Source organism: Zosterops lateralis (assembly GCF_965231275.1).
Source record: "Zosterops lateralis genome assembly, chromosome: 20".
Lineage (NCBI taxonomy): Eukaryota > Metazoa > Chordata > Aves > Passeriformes > Zosteropidae > Zosterops > Zosterops lateralis.
The window spans coordinates 5,296,932-5,319,809 of NC_139780.1; the positions used below are offsets into that span (position 1 = coordinate 5,296,932).

At 47.8% G+C, this 22,878-nt stretch overlaps 1 protein-coding gene across 1 annotated transcript; it reads right to left on the reverse strand.

The window, feature by feature from the left end:
- Positions 1-932: 932 nt before the first annotated feature.
- On the reverse strand, positions 933-17,803 carry URM1 (ubiquitin related modifier 1). The gene is made up of 5 exons (XM_083875602.1): positions 17,717-17,803; positions 14,948-15,018; positions 2,959-3,040; positions 1,900-1,948; positions 933-1,186 (listed from the first exon to the last, which is right to left on the reverse strand). Exons 1-5 carry the CDS (start codon positions 17,749-17,751, stop codon positions 1,118-1,120), a joined length of 306 nt encoding a protein of 101 aa, XP_083731728.1. The 5' UTR covers positions 17,752-17,803; the 3' UTR covers positions 933-1,117.
- Positions 17,804-22,878: the final 5,075 nt, after the last annotated feature.

The window sequence follows — 22,878 nt, forward strand, 5'->3', positions numbered from 1 at the left end:
GAACGCAGGGAGACAATCCTGGTCAGGCACTCCTGGAAGCTCATGCAGCATGTTTCAGACCTGTTGGTGCCAATGCTCTCTGAGCCCATCCCTCTGCTCTGGCTGTAGCCTCCTGGCTGGTAGGGGCCAGTCTGTCTATCCGAGGAAACTTCTGGAAAGCCAACAACACCCGTGCCCTGGCAGAACCACACACACCCACCTCCTCAGGGCATGCAGCAAGAAGCCTCTGCCCCCCGCTGACACAAGGGGTTAAAAGCCACTGACTTTCTCAGGTCTTGGCACTTTAACTGTGTATCTCCAGCCCCAGCCCTTCTCCAGCCTGACTGCAGCTCCCACCTGCACAGAATGCAGTGCAGTGATCAATTCTGTCTATCATGGTGACAGAAAGATCATTTGCTGCCCTGATCACTCTGTGCTGTCTCAGGCTGGGTGAGGGTTTGTTTCCCCTCCAACCAAATCATTATAAATTGACATTATTCATGGGCCAGTACTTCACCCTGCCTCAGCTCTGGTATGAAAGCAGCATGGGGGATCAGAAATACAAAACCAAAAAAGCCTTTTTCTCTCCTGCTTCTCATAAATAAATATCATGACAAGGTGAAAGTCGCTTCCAAGGGCTCTGGAGCTGTCATGTTTGCTACCCCATGGAAAAGCTAGTCAAGCTACCTCTTGTTTCCTGGCACTTTCTCACCCTTCCCATGGCTGGTGCAGAGACTGTACCAACATTAAGCATCATGTTAAAAGAATCCTGGTTCCCAGCACCAGAACACCTCACTACATGTCAAGAGATGTTATCCTACTCAGGGTTCAGCACCTCTCTTCCTCCTGTCAGAGAAAAATCAAGTCCCACATGCTGAGGTGCTCTCTGCTTGTTAGGGTACCTGGAACTGCAGTCAGGAGAGGTGAAATGAGGACCAAAAGATGGATGCTGCTGTGGTGGACAGAAGGCCGCAGGCTGGCGGGGCTTTATTTTGATGTCTAGAACAAGTGAACGCAGTGGGAAGATGCAGAGACTGGACACAGGCAGTTCAAGAGAGGTTTGGGTGGGTTAAGGTTTTTGTTTGGGTTTTTTTTTTCCCAGGGATTTGGATTTACATCGTCTTGTTTTTTCAGGAGTTCACCCGCCGTGCAATGTGGAGATGAAAAGCACATTATCCTGGTCCTGGAGTTTATAATCCAGCTCACCCTGCAGGCCAAGAAAAAAAAAGAAGAATTGTTTAAATGTCATTTCCAAATACAAGCTGCAAAGAGAAAACAGCTCATAAAAAGACGGTGAGTATTAGGGAGAGCAGAAGGGGACAGACTGATGTTTACATCATAACAGAAGTGAAGGTGAGAGATCAGCCACAATGCTGATGCTCATCACTCCACATGGTTTTCTGGACCAGGTTTTGACAGAACAGGTGGTTGCCTGAGGCAGGGAAATGGCGAGGGGCTGTTTGTTGTCTGAGCACAACAGTGGGCTGAGAAGGGAAGACATTTACCAGGTGCCTGTTTGAGTTGAAATCTCCCTGTGGCCTTTACCTGCCAGGCACCACCTGACATCAGGGAAGGTGGTCCTGTGTGGGGCCTGAAGGTCCCAGGTGCCCCCCAGGCTGTCATCCCACATGTGGGGGGACCTGCCAGCAGCCAGAGGTGCAAAACCCAGCTCCAGAGACCAGAGAAAAAGGGTGATCTCTCTCCAGACCCTGTCTGGCTGATGAGACTCAGCAGGTTAGAGAGAGGCTCCAGGCTTTTGAACAGCCACAGTACAGGAGATAGATTCCAGCCTGCCCCTTCCCCCTCAAATATGAGATGCTTTGCTTGGGGCAAGAATCAGAAATAGCTTCTGTGAGAGCAACCACAGAACAGAGAGAGCAATATTTTCAACAAAGAAAGTCAAACTGAAGGAGTACAGACCATTAGCTCCCAGTCTGCCTCGTTGATGAGCACCAAAATTCCTGGCCTCCTGTAGAATAGAGAAAAATAATTAGGATACAGGGCTGCTAAAAAGCTCCACAAATAGTTAAGAACAAGGGATGTCACGGCACAGATCACAAGCTGACTGCTTATAAAGCCAAAAAAGGGATCCTAGCATGGAGGTGGAAGCAGGTACAGTCTGTGCCCTTTCCAGATCAAATAAAGGGGACGAAGGAGTAATCCCAAAGCTCATTTGAATGAAAAGGCACCGTTCAGAGGATGCTCCAGGATGACTGCATTTCCGTACCATGCAGAAAAGCCAGGTAATTAAAACCCACGCACGACACTCAAGCGCAGAGAGCTCAGTGTGAAGGTAGGGAGAGCTATTCCAGTGCCCCTAGCAGAGGCACTAAACACCTGGGATCCATTCCAAGCCCCTGATTCTGAGCAAAGGGATTCCCCCTCTTTGATCTTCAGTGTCCTGCAATTGTCTCTCCTGTTACCAGGGGACCTGGCACATGCTTCAGCTCACAAAGATCTGTGACGAATGTTAAACACCCCCAGCGCCACCCCACAGTCAGGGATGGCTTGCACAGCTCACTCTGCTCCATTTCTCTTGCCTTTTTTTTTTCCTGCTCCCCCTCCACGAGACTGGCCCCATTTTGATAATAAAAATACATTTCCCAGAAGAAGTATTTGTTGGCATTTCTCAGAATGACTGCTTCAGTCCCAGTGATGTCAGCAGGGAACAGACAGACCTGCTAAAGCTCCTGGAATTGAGGATACAGGTGCTTCTCTGTTCCAAGTGACAATGAAGAGAAAGTATAAATGGCCCTGCTTCATGTTTAAGGTTTAAAGATTTGGGGTGAGGACCGCAAAAAATGCTCTCTGTGGACAGTGCAAGGTGTGGGTGGGATACCTCCCACTACCACTTAAGCAAATCCTTTGTTTTCATGGTCATTGACTTACTCAATAGGAAATCTGCCTCACAGGAAAAATTCCCCAAACTGTGGGGATCAACAGAGAAACACAAGGAGGATTCATAACAGTTGTACTCACACAGATTCCCCTTGTATAAATAACTCTGGTCGCTCTTTCAACAGATTCTGTTTGATCCACTTGAGCAGGTTTCTGATATCCCCTGGAAGAAGGAAGGACAGGGTTTACAAACTAGCTGATGGCTCCCGGTGATGCCAGAGCAAAGCGATTGTGTATCCACGAAAGAGCAGAGAAGGAACATGCAGGATGGATGGGGATAGCTGCAAAGAAACTCACAGTCCTGTCCTTGTGATTTGGCAGAAGAGGTTTCTCACAGAAAACTCATCCCACAAAGAATGAAAGCAGCTCCTGCTGAAGCACCAATCTGGCAGCAGATTCCAAATATTCAGGTCTCTAACATGTCCCACATCCTGTGTATTATCTTGTCACCCGACAAATTATGTCTAATTCTTTTGTGAGTTTAATTAGATTTAGAAAGTCCAAACAAGCAAGCCTAAGAACCTGAACAGAGACAGACACTTTTGTACCAAAACCAGCACAAACTCTTGGAGACATTGGGAACTCTGGGGTCCAAGCCCTGGGTCCATGGCCATGCATTAAACAGACAGGAGGGACCCTTACAGCATCCCTCAGCATCACACCTGCTGCTGTGGAGTGTTCCCCATACTGTGCCTGCTCCCTCCTTCTACACTTTATGCTTAGAGCTTCTTTATTAAAGCTCAGCCTTTATCTTTCCATTTCAGTAGGTGACAGGAAGGATTTGTCTTCATGTAAAAGGAGGAGGAGACACTGCTGGTGGGTTTTTATAGTATCAATTTTACTTTGTGAGGCAAAAACAATTTCTTTAGTGATAGCATCAGTTAATTTCCTATTGGAGAGGTGAGAGGAGATGGAGGGGGGAACAATCCGTTACAGGGTTTAGAGAAACTGACAAATTGCAAAGTGGAGTTCTCCTGCATTTGCCTCTATATTTCACCATTCCACAAACCACTTCATCATTCCGAATCCACAATCAGTTATTCTCCCGGGGCTCCTTTAAACAGCCCTTTGAAAGCCCCAAAAGAGTTTTGTTTGTTTTCAAGAAGCGAGGAAGCTTTCTGAAGGCACAAATCCACCAGTGAGGCTGCAGCCCTGCTCCAGGAGGAGCAGGGATGGCAGGATGGGTTTCTTATGTGAGGCAAGCTCACTGCAGTCATAAGGAATCTTTCCACATGTGCTTCTCTGAATTAAATTCACTCTGTGTACCATTCCCCACGTGTTTGCTTCATGACCAGCAATAATATATGCATTTGTAGTGGCTTGAATCAGCCCAGGCCTTATCCCAGGATTTTATGGGCTTATGGATGTTATCCAGAGCCAAACTGGGGTTGTTCCAAATAGCGTCACCCTCGTTTCTTCTGTCACACCCAAGATGAACAGCCCTGGTGTAGACAGGTGCACATCAGCTAGGATATGGGGATATGTCCCTCTGCAGCAGACGGAGGTCTCTTCTCCCAGGGAAAGGGGGAGGGGGATGCTCTGACATTCCCCTCTTGTGTTCCCCCTGCTTTCCCCATGGCATTGCTGCCTCCAAAACAGCACTCTGACCCCAAAACCCTGATCTCACCACAGCACTGCCCAAAGCACAACAGGTATTGCTACCTCCAAGTGCTGGATCACTCTGATCTGGGGAAAGGAGCTGCTCTGTCCTCAAAACTGCCTGGTGAGCTAGATCACCTGCCTGGGGCCAACCCATGACTGGCTTGTAATGATATGTAGTTAAAAAGAACAAAATAGACCATTTCCTGCCTCTTTCCTAGCAACATGCACCGGGGACAGGGAGCACCACTAAGAAGGTGTGTGTATTTACATACATACATATATATATAAATATATGTATGTATATGTAGACACACACATATATATGCACCACAGTGGTCAGTCAGCCATCAGAACAAGAGTTAACTACATTCCCCATCCCCTGAATAACGCTGCTGCAACATCAAGCCCTCAGGATCTCACACCCAAATGGCTCCCGCTCTCCATCATCAAGACATGAAAGCTGTAAAGGAAGGAAGATGGAGAGGAGCCTTCAGGAGAGGGAGGGGTTGTGAAGGGGACACCAGCCCCACCGCAGCATCTCCCGCGAGCTGTTTCATATTTATGCACTTGCAGCAGGGCACACAACAATGAGCTGTGCCATATACCATTCTCCTTGCATGGAATAAGCAGCCCTTTCCTCTGGGACCTTTCAGGAGAGATCATTTAAACAGAAACACACTGCACTAGCTGGATAAAAGGCAGCCACCTAGAAGCAGCCTGGACGGAGGGGCGAGAGGACTGATTTATTCGAGGCTGAGCTGGAAGACTCCCTTGCCCCATCTCCTTCCATAACAAATGTTATTTTCAGTCCCACCTGAGCCAACATTCATTTACTCCTACCCAGAAGTCACATACACACGTACTGAAGAATTTAAACAGTAGAAAAAAAAAAAAAAAAAAAACAGACACTCCTATGCATGCCTGGAGCTTGCCCACTCCAAAAGGTACAAAAATTAAGACCCTTTCCCAACAGCCAACTTTAAGACAATACTTTCACCTGCTTTATCAGCACTGAATTTTGTCACTCACCTTCATTTCTCTATGTCCTATACACCAATATTACTAGAACAAATCAATTATAAAGGATGACAGACTACCACAGCCACACCAAAACAATCTCCCACAAGTAAGATATTGAAAAGGAACAAGATTACTTCCACTGCAAGTGGTCTGTGGAGAAGCCATCTTGCAGCTCAGTGCCTCAAACAGCAGTCTTGATCAACAGCTCACGACTGTGTTCTCATGATGGAAATAATAAGAGGTAAATTATAGCACAACTGCTTATCTCTTACAGTTGACATATGTAGTGTTCCTAAGACATTTTCTTTGTGATATTATGCAATGGGTCTAACAGGTTTCCAGCTCCCTGGGCCAAGGATTTCCTATGCAAACAGCAGGTTCTCTACAGATGACATATAAAGAAGGAAAAAAAATCTCAGCCTGATCAGGCACCACATCTGCTGACAAGTTAAATCATCACTACAATGCAGCGATTTCACACTCGTGTTGGTTTGAGGCTGGCCCCCATCACAGAACAGAGGCATCTGCTTTGGCAGGAGCACAGTTGTACTACAGGTGCTGTGACTTGGCTGCAAAACCTGCTGTGCATTTTGGCTCTGGAGGGAGGTTCAGGTGAGAGCTGAGACAATACAGCATTTTACTCCAGCATTACCAGCTCGAACCCAGCTCATCCCAGTAATGATGCATTTTTACCACTGCTGCATGGTCTTACTGAAATCTTTTGGGTAGCCTACTCCATTTCACTCACAGCAAACAAATATCACATAAAAAATGCACTCTTAATTCTTATTAACTGTCCTCACTACTGGCAACATCAGAGGAGAAGCAAGACTGAATCAGCCAAGGAAGGGGAAATATTCTCAAACTGCAAAGAAGGGACTGAAGCACATGGTAGGAAATCCCTGTCTTATTTCTACACAGAGACAGTTTCTGCTGCCTGTGCTAACACTACATCAACCCTCTCCGAATTCTTAAGAAAAAATAATCTAAACTTAATTAAAAAAAAGAAAAACCAACAAATGTTTGAGAAAACTGCTTAGTTCAAGTGCACAGATGGGAGCCCAAGCCCACAATAAACGCAGAAAACCGATCACCCAGTGAAACACAGCGCTCAGGAAAACGAGATGTGTGCTTGCAGTGACACAAAGTCATTGCCTTGTCACGCAAGAGGATGGGATGCAGGAACTGCAGTGAGCACACACAAAACCCAATAGACTCGGCTCCTGTTCAGCCCAGCTGCACCACAAACACTCCTGGTTGTGGCAGAGAGTACTGCACAGCCTGCTCCGTCCTCCTGCAAATCCTGCAAGGCCTGACCTTCTGCATTGCCCCAACTGTTTCTTCACGAAGAATCACCTGAGTTTCCTCTGCAACAGGAATGCATCTAATAGTCCATTTTAGCACTGCCTGGGTTCATCTGCACCCTCAAAAGCAGGGCTGAAATCCATAGATCTTTCCTAGCTCAATAAAACCTCCTAGGCCTGACAGATCCATCAGTGACAACTCAGAAAAGAGGGCACTTGCTGTGTGCAGAGAGAAACCAGGTGCCTCAAATAAGAAACACCAAGCTGGGTGTTGCACTAGAAGGACAATGAACTGGATAAAGGTGCAGAAACATGGAAGGATTTTGTGCAACCCTGATACCAGCTGACATGGGACACACAGCCCTTGGCTCCCAGGGAGCTGCACAGGTCACTCACAGATTCACACACATATGCAAGGACGTGTCCCCTGCCTTAAAATCCACATACAAACGTGCACAAAGCCTCGAAGGGCACCCAGAAGGTGTAATTACACCCATTTTTTTGCCTTCCTTGCAGAACTGGGAGATTATTTCAGGGAAATAGGGGAACCCTATAAAGGCTGAACCATGGAAAATTCCCTTCTGGTCTGCAGTAAATAAGAGATATGTGGCACTGGTCACTAAGGGGTCAGTGCTGCAGGAGCACAGCGCTTTCCCGGGCCGCCTTGCGGACACCTCCCTGTGGGGTATCATTTCTTTGACCCAGAATAAGATCATTTATCATACTGACCATGGCTGAGCTCCAATTTGCTGAGGTCACTAACTCTGGACGAGCGCTGCTCCACCCACATTCTCAGCCACCGGCCTGTAACCATGACAAAGCCCCTTCCCTGCCGCTCCTCTGCCATTATTCCCCCTGCCTGCATGGAAATGTATGGAAAAACAATTTGTACGTCTCTTTCCCTGCTCAAGCAGCTTGTTTTTAAAACAGACAAACCACCTCCCAATACCTGCTGCTCTTCCAAGGTGCACAACTGCTCTTTGCTCTTGGATCTGAGCAGACCCTCCAGGAATCTGCTCTCTAAAAGAGCTCAAAACCAGATCTAAGGGATCTTTCCAACTCCTCCAGCCTCTCATCTGATATGCAAATCATTCTCTGAAGCAGACCATGGTGTGCCATAAAATGCAGAAAAAGACCTGGAATGGCTGATATAAATGGAGTCACAGGCAAATGGATTTGGTATTACACAGAGTGAGCAGCCAGGCAAATTTTGCAGCAAGAGCAAAATCCATTTTCTCTGACAAGTGCACAAGCCAATCCTGCCACACACTGGAATGGGCAGTGATTTAAGTACTAGGGAAGAAATTAGGGGGTAACTAAAGCCAGGCATGAGAGAATTGCAATTGTTGCTCTCATCTGTTCTTGTCTGCTACAAATGAACACCAAGGTCTTGGCTTCTGTAATTTTTAATTGCTTTAAGACGTCTTTTTCTTGCTTCTCATCTAGAAGAGCAATGCTCTTCTTAATTTTCCTGTGTCCACAAAATGGGAAAGGATCATAGAGGTCTTTCACAGCCTTCCCATTAGCAGTGAGGACTCAGATCCCAACTATCACCCAGCAATTCTCAGCCCTGAGGTTTTAATCACAATGCTTATGAACTGGAGAGGAACTGCTTGGGATCTTCCACTCCTTACAGATTGCTAGTAGGGAAATACAAGTTCAAGGGATCTCCAATCCCACTGCTAGCCAGCAGCAAGCCTCCAGATCCATCAGCTCCCATGACAGAAAAAAGCAGCTTCGAGCTGATTCTCAGGGTAAACCTAATCCCTACTCATTTCCAAAGTCAGAGCATCTAATCCCGTAACACCCAACGCTATTGTCACTTCAGGCTCCCCAATAAATGCCAGTGCACCAAACTGTCTCTTTTAATTAGGATCACAGATCACTAGTGTTGGCACAGGGTCTTGCCTCTCGTTCAAAATTGTCAAAGGAAGGAGCTGAGAGAGCCTCAAAGACTATTGCCCCAGCAGTGAAGTACCAGATTGCAGACATTAAAAACAACATCTCCTTAAAAGGTCCTGTGATTTTATCCCTCTGCCAGTGCAAAATTATTCTCAATAAAAGACCATCCTGAGATTTGTCTGCTCTGATTTTAAGAGACTAGAGCACTGTAGATCTGCTACCAAACCCCAAGGAGATTGTGCCATGGTCTAATAGTTTTTGCAGTCAGGAATCTTCTGCTAATGCACTAAACTCCCATTTCTTCATTCCTCCCTATCAATCTATGCTAGATGATATTGCATCATGCTGGCTATAATCTGTCCTTCCCCGTGATAAAGGAGATATCCCACCTCATCACTTTTCCATTCATTTATCCTGTTTAACCTTGAATGTTACTGGTTAATTTTTTTTTTAAGCTCTCAGCAAGACAATTCAGAGAATGCATTACTAACCACCAGCGTAAAGCTTTGCCAAAACCCAGCAAACTGAAATTTCCCCTCTCTCCTATTTTCCTGGTTTCTGAGTTTTGGGTGTGTGCACAGGCACTAAGGGCTAAAAAGGAAAACCTCATTGCTATTAAAGAGACTCCACAAAGCTGATGTGCAGCCCCAGACCACGGAGGAAGGTGGCTGCTCCTGCCAGAGTGGAGAGGGATTCCCTGGCAGCCTGGCACTGCTCTGCACGCAGCCAGCCTGGCCGAGGGAATTCCCTGGGCTGGGCTCTCCCTGGCACTGCCAGCTGGATCAGAAAATGCCTTGAAGTCAAATCCTTGCCCCCCCTCCCAGCCTGGCTGGTGGCTGTGTCCCCTCTGGCTGCTGGATGAGTCAGTGTCTCAGCTCAGCTCAGGAAACTGCCATGATTTTATTCCTCTAAATACAGAAATCGCCTCTCACTTTTGGGCTCAGATCTGCTTTGCTATTATTAGACTTTCATACAGGGCCAAGCACCATTAAACCGATTCCTGTCCACCCAACCCAGCCACCCCCACAGATACTCCAAGCCCCTCAGTCTTACTTGAAAGGGAAAAAGAAAGGGCCAGTGAGATGATCAGGGTGGAGGAGAGGGGGGAGTAAGATTTACAAGTGAATGGAGGTAAGAATGGAGCAGTTTGTGGGATAAAGGGGCTGCGGAGGGAGCTTTACAGATGTGCAGAGGGACGGCGGCTCATTGTTTAATTAAGCAGAAAGTGGCTCTTTTGAAAAGCAATTTTGCACAGGAGCTCTGAGCTCAGCAAACAACTCCTGCGAGTGAGGGCAGGAAGAGAAAGGAACAGCTGGCCCGGAGCCGTGTGAACCGCATGCTAAGCGGTTTAAAGGGCCCGGATCCTCCTCCCCAGCCCTGCTCCGCTGCCACCCTCTGAACAGCGCTGTCAGCACAGCAAATCCCACCAAGAGAAAAGAGGGAGAGGAGGGGGGTGGGACAGAGGGGTTATCCTGCTAGGTGTCCGCACTGCAATACAGCGGCTGGGAAGGAGGGTGTAACAGCCAGGCTTTGTTATCCCAGGGATTTGGTCACACACAAGAGCTGGTTTCCCAGTGCCTGGGAAGCTCCTTCCACAATGAGTTGGGATGAGCTGATCCGGTAAAGCGGCTCCACGGCCTCCCAGGAGGGTGATGGGACTGCTCCTGTGAGGACAAGCATTTATTTCCCTGCTCCCTCTAAAGGGAGCCGTGGCCTCGCTGGGACAGGGACCTGGAGCTGAGACCCACGCCAGGAACCGCTCGATGGCGACTGCTCTGATGCTGCAAACACTGCTCACCCTGACTGCTGGCTGTGGCTCCAGGGCTGAGCTGGTCCAGCCCGAGCTCTCACCCTGCACGACCCACTGAGCCCCCTTCCCTCGCCACTAAATCTATAATTTCCTGCCTAAAAGAGATGCACGAGTGGGATGCACGTGGAGGGGAATAACCCAAGTCCTCTCAGAGCTGCAAGTACCGCACACTGTGGTTAAAAAGATTTGACTGCATGAAGTTCCACAGATCTATGGGGGCTTTTTTTTACCATTCTTCTAATAAACCTCTACATTAGCAAATACATTTTTATTCTTTCTTTGGAGCACGTTTTAAAATGTTAGGAATAATAAACAGAGCAATAAAGGCATGCCAGAATATGAATGACTCAAGTACGATGTACTACCCAGCACTAGGCACTTACCAAGAGCCAACGCCAACTGCTACTCTGGATTTTACAGGTTCTTTTGGCCCAGCACCCCAGTCAACACTGAACACATGCCATGCTGTATTCTGTGAGCCACCTTGCCTGTAACATAGGTCTGATCTCTCAAGATCCCCAGGCTCTTTTCCAGGAAGATGAATGCTCCCAAGTCCCCAGCAGTCCTCCATGCTGTGCAGAACAAGGCCCCTGGAAAGCAAAGCTCTCGAGGAGCACATCATGCTCTTCTCTACAGGGATTCAACATAAGCAGCATTTGGTAGATTATTTTTATTTTCCCTCTTAAAAAAATGTGACTGACAGTGGACTTTTTTCCCTAGAGTTTTGGTAAAGGGAAAACCACAAACAATTACCAAATCACACTGATTAATAATTTAACCTTCCAGACTTGTAAAGTGCCAAAACACAGTGTGAATTCTTGATTAGCCCAGAAGGTCCCAGGGAGCACCAGTGAAACTAGACCCACCACTGAAGGCACAGGAGAATTTGGAATTCACAAGTCTATGACAGCAGCTGAGCAGGTTGCAGCACAAGTTCCACTTTACACACAACCCCAACCTCTGGGTACATCATCCAGAGGACAGCACAGCAGAGAGGTTTTGTAAACACTCTTCATCGGATGATGCTGCTGAGCTAAACCTAAAACGACTACAAGGGTTAAACAATGCCAGTGACTTCCTACCCTTCCAATAGCATCCATGCAACTCACATGGCCAAGACAAATCCACCACTGTGAGTCCCAGCGAGATGGAGGAAGGAGCTCCAGCATCACTTGCAGAGCAGTCGTACAATGATCTATTTGATTACTGGAGCACTTGGTTAAATTACTGTGGCTTGTTTCAGGAGGAGGCTGCCAAATACATTTTCAGTTTTTAATCTAGGGTTTCTCTCTTTTATGCTCCATTGTCTCTAATAGCCTCTTAGATGCTTGAAAATAAAGTTGATTTCCCTGCCAATTTAATCCTCTCTCCATGTGACAAATATCGTTATTCCCCCAGCTGCTTCTTTATGCAGAAGAAGCCAACAGGGCATAATGCCTTTAGATCCTCAAACAGCATTATCAGTGAGATCATCAGAATAGCCAGAAATTTGGGACAAGATTCTTGTTAACTTGAGGTCTTCTTTCTGCAACAGCTCTACAAGATTACACAGTCCTGCACAAAGTGTGGCTTAGGTAAATCTGCTGCCTATGCACACACACCACGCCTTTCTAAGTTCCCACTTCGGCAGCAACTTCAAAATGCAGGCTGAGACAGCTCCACTTTGGAAATAAAGAACTGCTATTTAATTGACATCAGGATACAAAATGCCCCTCAGATAATAAAAATAGGTCCTGCCACGTGGCTGTGCCCCTTGTGGCTTGCTCTTGTCCCATTTGCAGCTTCCTTCCTCCTGCCTTTCCCAATCCCTCCAGGAGTCCACCTTCAGGCATCAGAAAAGGACAGAGAATCAAATCTTCTTGAAAAAAATAACTGGATCTGGAACCCACCTACTTTCCATCTAGTGCTTGCTACCAGGAAAAAAAGAAATGACCACATAAAGAGTTTGCTCAAGCAACATTATAATTTAGAGAACATTGATTGCCCCTGCTAACCATGGAGCACAGCTTGTTTTCTTCAGGTAAATATTTGTAGGTATTTCTTCATATAATTTTCCACCTCACTTCACTTCTGGGATATATATAAAATGCCTAAACAATTAAAATACAGGTGGGCCCAATAACCCAGAGAGAAGCAACTGTTCTGCAAGAAAGAGGACAAAGACAAAAATAACCTAGAAAAAAGGAAGAGTAGGTAAGAGAGGCCTAAATGGCCAAAAATAAACTTGGCAGCTAATGAAATCACTTAAAATGGGGTTAGAAGTGCAGGTCTTCAAGTAGTGTTCATACTACAGGTCTTTCCCTAGAGAATTCAAAGATGGACATTCAGGGTAAGGTAAGCAACAGGATGTGCCAAGTAGAACTGAGATGTTTTATTTCTCCAGTCATTGCAATTCTGGCTGCACGAGGGCAGCAGGGACCTGGCAATGTATATCTTTATTTACCCAGAGACAGGAGAGTTAAAATTCCTTAGTGTGAACAAGGGAGATACATGGCATTAGGAACAACATGAAATTGCAAGAAAATTATTCATTTTTTCTGATACGATTCCATTGATTCCTCACCACCACAACATAATTGTCTTCTGGAAGTATCAGGAGGAGTGTTTCCAGCAATCCTTTACTGTCAGACATTCAGGCCATCTCTGCCTGCCCCATCCCTGGGCAGGGTGTAAATGTCACACTACAGCAGCTGCCTCACAGCTCCGTTTATGCTTCTCAGATGCTGCAATCTACAACCAGCCCCAAAATGAAACCTCCCTGACAGCCAAGGCACATGACAGCAGCAAACTTGGGGAGTTGACAAGGGGGGTACACTGCCACTTCTGCCACTCCCTGTCACAGGGAGAGCAGTGTCTGGAAAACACGGCAGCGGGAAAAGCTGGGAGCAATAATGTGTTAGCTGAGTCTGGAAAGAACCACTGGAGATCACTGAATTTGAATCCTGAGGCTGAGACAGACCTTCAGGGAGTGATTTATCCCTTAGGATAAACGCAGAAGGCTGCGTTTATCTTAAGGCTGCAGAAGTCCTCCCAGCAACTTCAAGTGGGAACGGATCAGGCCCCATACAACGGCACCGCTGACAGCCATCGGGCTGGAAAAATCCCTCTCTGGTATTAATATCTTCCCCTCTCCTGGCAGAAATAAACATCTCCTGTAATAACCCCTTTTTCTTCAGCATCTGATCATGGTTTGAACACCACCAAAACAGTGGGCGTTATTGGGTATTTTAAATCTGCAGAGTGCAGGAGAAAATTATGCTCTACTCTCCAAGTTTATAAACCAACTAAATGAGTGTTTTAGCATTTCTTTGCTACCTTTTGTTTAAGGATCTTAAGTGCTTCAACAGTGCTGGAATTTAATGCTGAATTCTCTTGTGATACATGAAAGTATCTCTAGCAACAGGGGAAAGTTAAGCAACATAACCAAACTCACAAAGCAAATCAGCATCAGGTCATGTTTCTGGAGCCTTAGTCCCTGTCCTTAACCACAAGATAACACAATATTGCAGTATTCCTATTATATTTGAATTACACATACTTATGTCCAAGCATCAAAAGCATTTCTACCAATCTCTAATTACTTCCAGGCACAGCAAAAAGATTTCAGGCCTGGAGGTTCCCAGCACATAGATTATGACATCAGCCATTCAAGAGATATTGGTCGCTAACATTCCCTCATGGCTTTGTGTTATTTTGGTTTATAATCCCACTCCAAAAGTATAAAGCAGTGCTATCTAGCTGGAAAAATTCAGAACATACCTGTGGCAAAATTACACTACAATTGAAGTATGCACACAAGCGAGTTAGTGCAGCACTGTTTCAGTATTGATATTCCAAATTGCAAATCAGGAATTATGACTGCTTATCCCTGGAACATAAAGTCTTGGTTTTTATTGCAGGGAAGGCAACGGGCAGGATGTCCAGCATCCTATTTGAGCATTAGGTTTACTGTTTTCAACTCCAGAATTCATACATAAGATCACGTTTACTTGAAAGGTTAAATTAGTAGATAAACAACATTTATGTTACATTGCTACACATATCTACACACCACATAAACACACACACATATCTATCTGTTCCTCCTGGAAACCTCAGAACAGGCAGGAAAAAACAAAGGGGAAAGGACGTTATTGGTGGTTTCAAGTACCAAGAAAGGCAAACGTAGACTTGATGGAAACATCCAGAGGCTGTTGTCTATCCAGCAGGAGGGAGGCAAAAGTCTTAAGGAAGGATTTGATTCACAAGACGACAGGAAAGACCTCAGACTTTGAGAACCAACCCCTGTTTGCCAAGCTGCCTGATCCATGCCATGTCTGAAAGAGCTTTGAAAATACTTTGATTCTTGCTGACAACTCTAAGTGCTGTACAAACCAGCTTTGTTTCATTTGTTGTTCCTCTGTCAAGTTATCCAACAGGTTCTGATACTCACAAGGCTCTGGTTGACAGGGCAAAGTCACCTGATGCTTTTTGACACCATCGAATAAGAGTTCTGCACCACCTCTGAAATAAAAACAATGAACCACTGAGATTCTGCTTTATTGTCAAAAGAAGGCAGTACAAAAGAGGCAATTTACATAGATGCCACAACAGAGAAAACAAATGACACAGACTATATTTAGCACAGGATTCCCTTTGTCTTTTATTTTCCTGTCACAAACCAGAAGTCCACAGGAGAAGCTGCCAGCTCCTGTTGCCAACACAAAGAGGAGGCTCTGCTGAGGGCCAGAACCCCACGGTGCCAGGCATCATCCCAGCAGAACAGGAAGATGGTTCCCATTTCCATGTGCTCTCAAATTGCTGTGCAGTGCTGCCTTCACCCTCCACCAGCACTGCTTCCCTCAAACAACACTACAGCGACCACACCACATCCAACGCTGCTCATCCCTAACACCTGCTGGCCAGAAATCCCAAAACTTGAGCATTTTCTGGAATAAATATTCCCCCAGTTTCCACGTGTGAACACACAGAAAGGGAAAATGACTCACACGAAGTTACAGAGCAAGTCAGAGCCAGCAGTCTGAGAGTCCTGGCAACTCTTTCTTGATCTACCGACTACAAAGTGTCCCAGAGAGAGACTCCACTGGGAGAAGTGTGTGATGAGGGTGACAAGGTAAAATATAAATAAATAAATAAAAATCTTCCTCCACTGAACAACCTGATGTTCATCCCTCTTCTGACACTTTGAATACATTAGGGAATACCCTCAGGTAACAACTGATGGCCTCTGCAAGCACAGGAGATCAGGTGTGAGCAGGATGTGCAGAGGCTGGCAGGTAAAGGAGCTGGTCCCCACACTGGAAAAGAATGGGATTTGAATTGGGTCCTGGCCCCTAACCTTAGGCTCTTCAAAAGAGTAATTAATTTTTGTAACTACAGCTCAGAAGCCTCAGCAAGCTCCTCGCCTCTACTGCTGTTCTGGAAAAAGTACAATTGTGAAAATCTTGAGCTTTACCAACATCAATAATTTTTCATGACGTTGTGAGGCCACAGGCCAAACTCAGTCTTAGATTATACAACTTTCACCATGTGAGTAGGAACATGGATAATAAACACAAAAGGTATTTTAAGTTGCAGGACACAGCAGCTTTTGACTCTGGACTGAACTCTACACTGGCTGAAGTTTTAACAACTAGAGAACTTGTAAAAAACTCAATTCACTTAATATTAAACTGAAGTAGAAAAATTACCAACACATTTTTAAAGGGCACATAATTGTGGCAAAATGTTCTTCCAACTTAAATGCAGGTTACTTTGGAAAAATTTTCCTATGAAGCTACTTTCTGGGAACTTACTGCTGCCTCTCCTCCCTTGGAAACCAACATAATAAAAGAGAAATATTTAAAACAAGCAATCCCCACCTAAGTGTCAACAAAGATACTTCCAGATGTTATTAAGTTCCTTTAAATCCAATATCTAAAAATGCCACGGTAGGTTTCCTTGACTCTGCAATGGCAGAGCACAACAGAACCCTTATTATGCCTTCAGCAGCATTACTTATATGCAGCAACTCTCCTAAAGAGCACTCTGTTGGTGTTCTTCCACCAGCTCACAACAAATAGTTATCTCAAAATTGAAGCAGCGATTTATTAACACGAGGGGAGATTCACGCGAGGGAACGAGTCATAACAACGATATGAAAAACATTTTTTCATGTAATGGAAACAAGGTCACGCTTTGTTACAGCGGGAGATGTAGATTGCAAGATAAGGTCCTTCTGTAAGGCGAGAGCTGTGGGGGACTCAGCTGTGGTTCCTACATAGAGAGCTCATTTATGCATTTCCAAGGGAAGCAAAAATGCATCTCACTCTTCTGGGAAAATTAGGAGAGTTGCTGCAGCTGGAAGAGGGAAAGATAGAGGGAAGGATTCTTAAGGAGAAGGGTGTTTAAAGGGTTATGGCATTTCTGTGTTCGTGAAAGGGTGGGAAAAAGCGAATAAATAGCAGCCTTTTAGTTTCTGCTAAAAGGAGGCTTTAACGACATAACACAAGTATTTCCACAAATATGCACAAGCTTCCACTGCAAATGCTTTAAGATCCCAGGGCCAGAGCATAAGCAATGCTGATACCACAGCAGCAAAGACCTGGAAACTGAAATGCTAGAGAGTGAGAACCTGGCAGCTTTACAGACCTGACAGGGCTCAAACACAAAGCACAGTGAGGGCACGTGTTCACACAAACACACACAGACAGTGCTCAGGAAAAAAAAAAAAAAAAGAAAAAAAAAGAAAAAAAAAAGGCGAGAAACGAGAAGAAGGTTTTCACAAATAATTTTAATAATTAAAATAAAAAATACCCAAGCAACTCAAAAAGGTTGAAAGAGGTGAAAGAAAAAGAAAGGCCTGGCACAAGACGCTCACAGAGACGGGAGCGAAGAGCCGGGACAGACGGGCAGACGGCCCGGCTCCACGCTGCGAACACCCTCCGGCGGTGCCCGGCCCCTCCCGCCAATGCCCGGTTCCCCGGCTCCCCGGTGGCGGCCGCTCCCGCTGCCCCGGCCCGCAGCTCCCGTGACAGCGGCGGCGCCCGGGCCCGGACGCGCCCGTAGCGGCCCCTCAGGCCGCACGCAGCAACCGCCCCGCCGCAATGCCGCGGCCGCCTCACCGAGGGGCCGGTTCGCCGCGGCCCATCCCGGCCCTGCCCTGCCCTCCGCCCGGCCCCGACCCCGGCCCGGCCCGGCCGCCGCCGCCGCCCGCGCTCACCCGAATTCCACCTGCAGCGACAAGGGCGCCGCCATCTTGGCGGCGGCGGGCGGGGAGGGCGGGCGCGCGCGGCCGCGCCGGAAGTGCCGCGCTGACTTCCGGTCCCGCCGTGTGGTGCGCCGGCAGCGGCGGCAGCGGCGGGGCAGGAACGGGGCGGCCCCGAGCTCTGCCCGCGGCCCCGGTGCTTCCCTGTGTTATCCTCCCTGTCTCGTCCTCCCCGCTCCTGTTCCTCCCCGCTCCTGTTCCTGCCCCGGAGAAGCTCCCGCAGTTCCGCGCCGGGGCCCGTGCCCTTGCTGGTGTTCCTTTAAAGTCGCTGGGCGCCGGTGCCAGGCGGTGTTATTTTAAAATACCGATTTCTGCACCAAGTTCAGGCTTCGCCCTTAGAACTCCTTCACGGGCTGAGAACCACACAAAGGGCCCACTTGGGCTGTGCGAAGGCAGGAGCCGCACACGGGTCTCCCAGCGGGGGTTTCCCTGCAGCAAAGCTGCTACAACAGGAGAAGTTCTGCCTCAACATGAGGAAGGACTTCTTTACATTGAAGACGCCAGAGCAGCGGCACAGGTGTCCGAGGAGGGTGTGGAGTGTCCTCTGAAGCCATTCCAAACCCTCCTGGATGTGTCCCTGTGTCCCCTGCTCTAGGTGACGTGCCTTGGCAGGGGTTTGGACTGAAGGATCTCCAGAGGTCCCTCCCAGCCCCACAATTCTGTAATGTAATTCTGTGATCCTGCGGTGCCAACCTGCCGCCTCGCAGCTCGCCGGGATTATTGTGGGCGACCAGAAACAGCTGGGTGATGCTAACGACAGCTCCTGTCAGCACCGGGAAGACGCAGTTCTGCATCAGGGGTGGCTGTTGAGCATCCATCCCCTCCCGCTCGGGCAGCCCCTGGCAGGCAGCACATCCATCCCCACGGCGCCAGGCACCCCCAGCACAGCGTTAAACAACGCGGCTCACATCTGTCGCCTGTTTGTTTTCCCCTGCCGTCCCCAGAGAAGGGCCGTGTACACAGGCAGAACGCAGCCACGGCGGTGACAGCTGGGCTCTGCTTCTCCCCCACGACACGGAGCTGCACAGGGGCAGCGCTGCTAGAAAAACCGCAGCCCCTTAACCCTCCCTCCACTCAGCGGAGGGTTTGGGTTTTTTTTTTAAAAAATACATGTACGTGTGCACACATGCACAGAGAAATGTAACAGCTATGCATATACATGATGCATTATGCGTAAGGGGCATAAATTTACACAGACAGATTGCTCCTCGTTTATGCTAACGGGGGTCAGAGTACGCCTAACCCCGGGAGCAGAAGGTGGTGGTGTTTGTAATGGCCTTTTGTTCTCCGAGGAGATCATTCTCTGGGCTGGGCCCCAGGAAAGGCTGGTCCCTCCGGCAGATGAATGCTGCCGTCGCTGCCGGGGTTACGTGATGGCAGAGCTGTGAAGCTGTTGACCGTGGTCTTCATCCAAAAAATTCCAACTGGATTTTGTGTATCTCTAAATCCCAGGGTATTTTGAGTATCTTGGAGATATGGCCCAGGATGGAATTGTATGGAAAAGCAGCCTTCAACAAAAATCTTTGCTTCAGAAATGGGTGAAGCATTCTGTATTCAGAGGATCTGGTAATCGTGATGCCAGATCAGTGTTTGTAGTTATGGTTTTATATAAGCTGTTCTTCTTGCTCCCAGAAATCATTTATGAGGCCAAATAAAAGCAGAACTAGCTCCTAAAAGAATCTTGATTCCTGACTTACACAACAAAATGGTACAGATTTAGTGTTAATGCCTGCCTGGAAAAGCAAAAATAAATTGCAAGAAAGGGAACAGTAGTCATAAATACCAGTTTGGCTCATTCAAGCATTCAAAGCTGGTTACTGTTAACAATTGTCCTGGACAAAAAGTGACCACATGAGACAAGGGGGACGTTTTTATGGACATTTTGTGCTTGGAGGAGGAATGAGTCCTGTCTCCATGCTGTGTGCTGAAACCAGAGCACCACAAATTCTCTGGGATATGTTTGGGATGGGGAAACTAAGCACACAATCTCCTCAAGAAAACATAATCTGTAAACACAGACGGTGTTTGATAAGCAGGTACATAAAAGCCGGTAGCCGTGGTGCTCACTCGGGTTGCTGGGGCAGGCTGCCGCTGACCAGGAGCTCTGACTGCTCCCATTCCCCTCCCACAAAGCCAACTGCGAAGGGAACCGGTTGGAAATTGCGCCTGGCAGTGAAGAGAGGTTAATTTATTTTGTCTCGTTCCCATCTTCTGTCTTTTTTTCCTGCCATTTGGACTCTTTCTCTCTCCTTGAGTGCAGAAGGAACATGCCTCCATTCCTGCACCGAGGGTTTATTCTGGAGGAAACGTTTTAGGTCGCCATCACATCCTAGGGGGAAATGTAGTTTATAAATACACAAGGGCCTAGCGCCACGAGGAAACATTTTATCAGAGAGCTCCGAACCGACGATTCAATTATTTTTCAATAAAACATCAGGGGAATGCACAAACAGCTGCTCGCATCCTTCCACACAGCAAGTCAAACTTCAAGGGAAACAATAGCTGGCGAAAGGGGAGCCATCGTGGAGGCGGTGACAATGGGTTTCCTTACTCGGGGCTTTGTTTGATTTCCCCGTCTCAGTTTTGAACTCCCTCCGCCGGAGAAAGGCGAGGGGGTAGGACGAGGAGAGAGGGAAGCAGGCAGAGGGGAAGGAGGGTCAGTGGGAGTTAAAGCCTTTTGCAGCCTTTCTCTCCCATTCATGTGGTAATTGGGTGTCAAGCAGAGATCAGTAAGATGGAGCCCGGCCTCTGTGCCCGGGTTAAACTGCAGCAGAAAGAAAGCGAGAGCTGAACCGATGGAGGCCTGAATGTCATTAGGGCGGGAGGAAGCGCCTCTCCCCCGGGAGCCCTTCTGCCGGGGTGCTGGGCTGGGGGGGCCGCTTCCCATTCAGGGCATCCCTGAAAGCGCCCAGACAAAGCGGGAGGGCGTCCGAACAATGCCGCACCCCCGGCTCTGCCTTCAATAGGGAGCTCTAAACAGGCGTTTAACCTTCAGAATAGCTGAAAGTGATACTCAAAGCTGAGGGGGTGGCTCGCCCGCCGCTGTTAGCCTCTTCCTGCGGCCGAGCCGGCGGCCACTTGGATGGCCGGGGGCAGGAGGAAGGCTCTGGCTGCCCTCGCTTCCTCAGAGCCCTTGGCACAGCCCTGCGGGTGTGCCGGGCCCCGGGCGGGTCGTGGGAGGTGTCGCCTCCAGGGCAGGATCAGGACGCAAATCCTGCAGGGGCCCTGGGAAGGATGCTTTGCACCGTCAAGGATGGGACTGGAGGAAGGCAGGGCTGTGACAAGGAGAGGGGGATGCGGCACAGTTAAGGGTCATATCCCACTTTACAAGCCTGGGATCATTTGTCAAGGGATAAGGGAAGATCTGGGCAATGACCCACATCCTGAGCAGGAATATGTCCTGGACTTGGACAGTATCACCATGGCCTGCAATTCCTGTACTGCATGATTTCAACTGCCCAAAGCTCTCCTAGAGCCTGGCCTACCATCATTTGTGCCTATGTGTGTATTTTTAATGAACCAGGAGAAAAGCAGATCAAACCCAAGTTTACTTAGGAAGGCAGGATTTGCCACTGAAATGGGCCAGGCTCAAAGAAAGCAGAGCAGGACTCATCCCTGCTCCCTGAGCCTTGCTCAGCTGCACTCCAGCCATCCCATGCTGTCCAGGAGCTCAGCAGCAAACAGCCCCAAGGATATTGTCTTCCCTTCTGAAGCCTCTCTGCTTTGAGAAGGAAAGTAGCTGTTCCTTCCCTCTCACACACCATGATGAGATCTCCACACATCATCATTTTGGTGGAATTCCTGGCCACACAGTCCCTTCAGACTGGAGTGGGAGGAAGCCACTCCTGGCCCTGCTCCTGGTTACACTGGAACCACTCAGGGGGATCAAGTATTTCCATTTCTAAAGGGTGCACCAAAGGGTGGTAGCTTCTTTAGTCCAGAATATTTCCCTGTCACTACTTAAAGGCAAAGTCAGCTCCCCAATGTGCAGAGGAGCAGGCAGCTGTCATTGTTTGGGAAGGCTCCAGAACACCAAGATTGGCAGGAGGGAGGTTGGAGAAATGCAGTGTTAAGGATTGTCACAGACTTTCTCAGCAGCAGAAATTAATTTCACTCAGAAAGGTTCTGAGCAACTTACAAAGCCCCCACCTGCATTAAGGCTTAAAACACTCGTTCTGCACACCAAGCATGGCCTGGCTGGGCTGGACCTAGAGCAGATCAGAAAGAAAGTTGCCACATTTTTTGTCTTGATATATTGTCACTGTCCAGGACACAGGGTCTGGGAAGAAGCAGTCATCTCCGTGGGGAAGAGTACATTTGGTTTGTAAAGCTCTTTGGCTTTGCTTAAATTAGCAGTTTGATAATAACCCTGGAAAGGATTTTAATGTTTTCTTAACCTCATGCAAACAGAATTTTAAGTGTTTTAATTAAAACAGAACAATACCTCGTACTTTATGTATAGGACTTTTATCTACATGCAGCTGTTGAGCCAGACTAGTGCATTGATCAAAGGGGAGGGATGTCTCACAAGGTGTCTCTAATCAAAGAGAATTCAATTAGCCTCTTCCTTAAAACTGCACAAATAAAAAGATATTTTAAAAAATCAGACTATGATTAAACACTGGCTACTTCGTTCCAAATACCTCCCTGCTGGAAGTGTTGTGTCTCAGCATTGATCCCAGGCTCAGCACCACACCTGCACTTGTATTTCTGGGCCAAGAGCTGCAGGGACACTTGCACATAAATTTCACTTTTCCAGAGGAGGTGGAACTTTAGAAAGGCTCCAGGATTTCAACCCAAAGTTGACAGCCAGCGGAAAACCTCTAATTTGTGTAGCTGGGTGTTTCAGGGAATCTTGAAGCACTGCCAAACGCGACACAACCCTCCTCAGTCAGGACAAACACAGCTCCAATGGTGAAGGGTCCCCAGGCACCAGAGCTCCAGTGGGGACCAACCCCCCAACACCAGCATCACTGGGCAGAGGGGTTCCTTTGAGCATAACTCAGAGCTATGAACACACCTCCCTGGGGCTCCCCTCTCCCTGGGAAATCCTCTGGCACAGAGGTGTGTGTGTCACGTGCACACCCCAGCCCTCTGGCACAGCCCTGCAGGTCTCC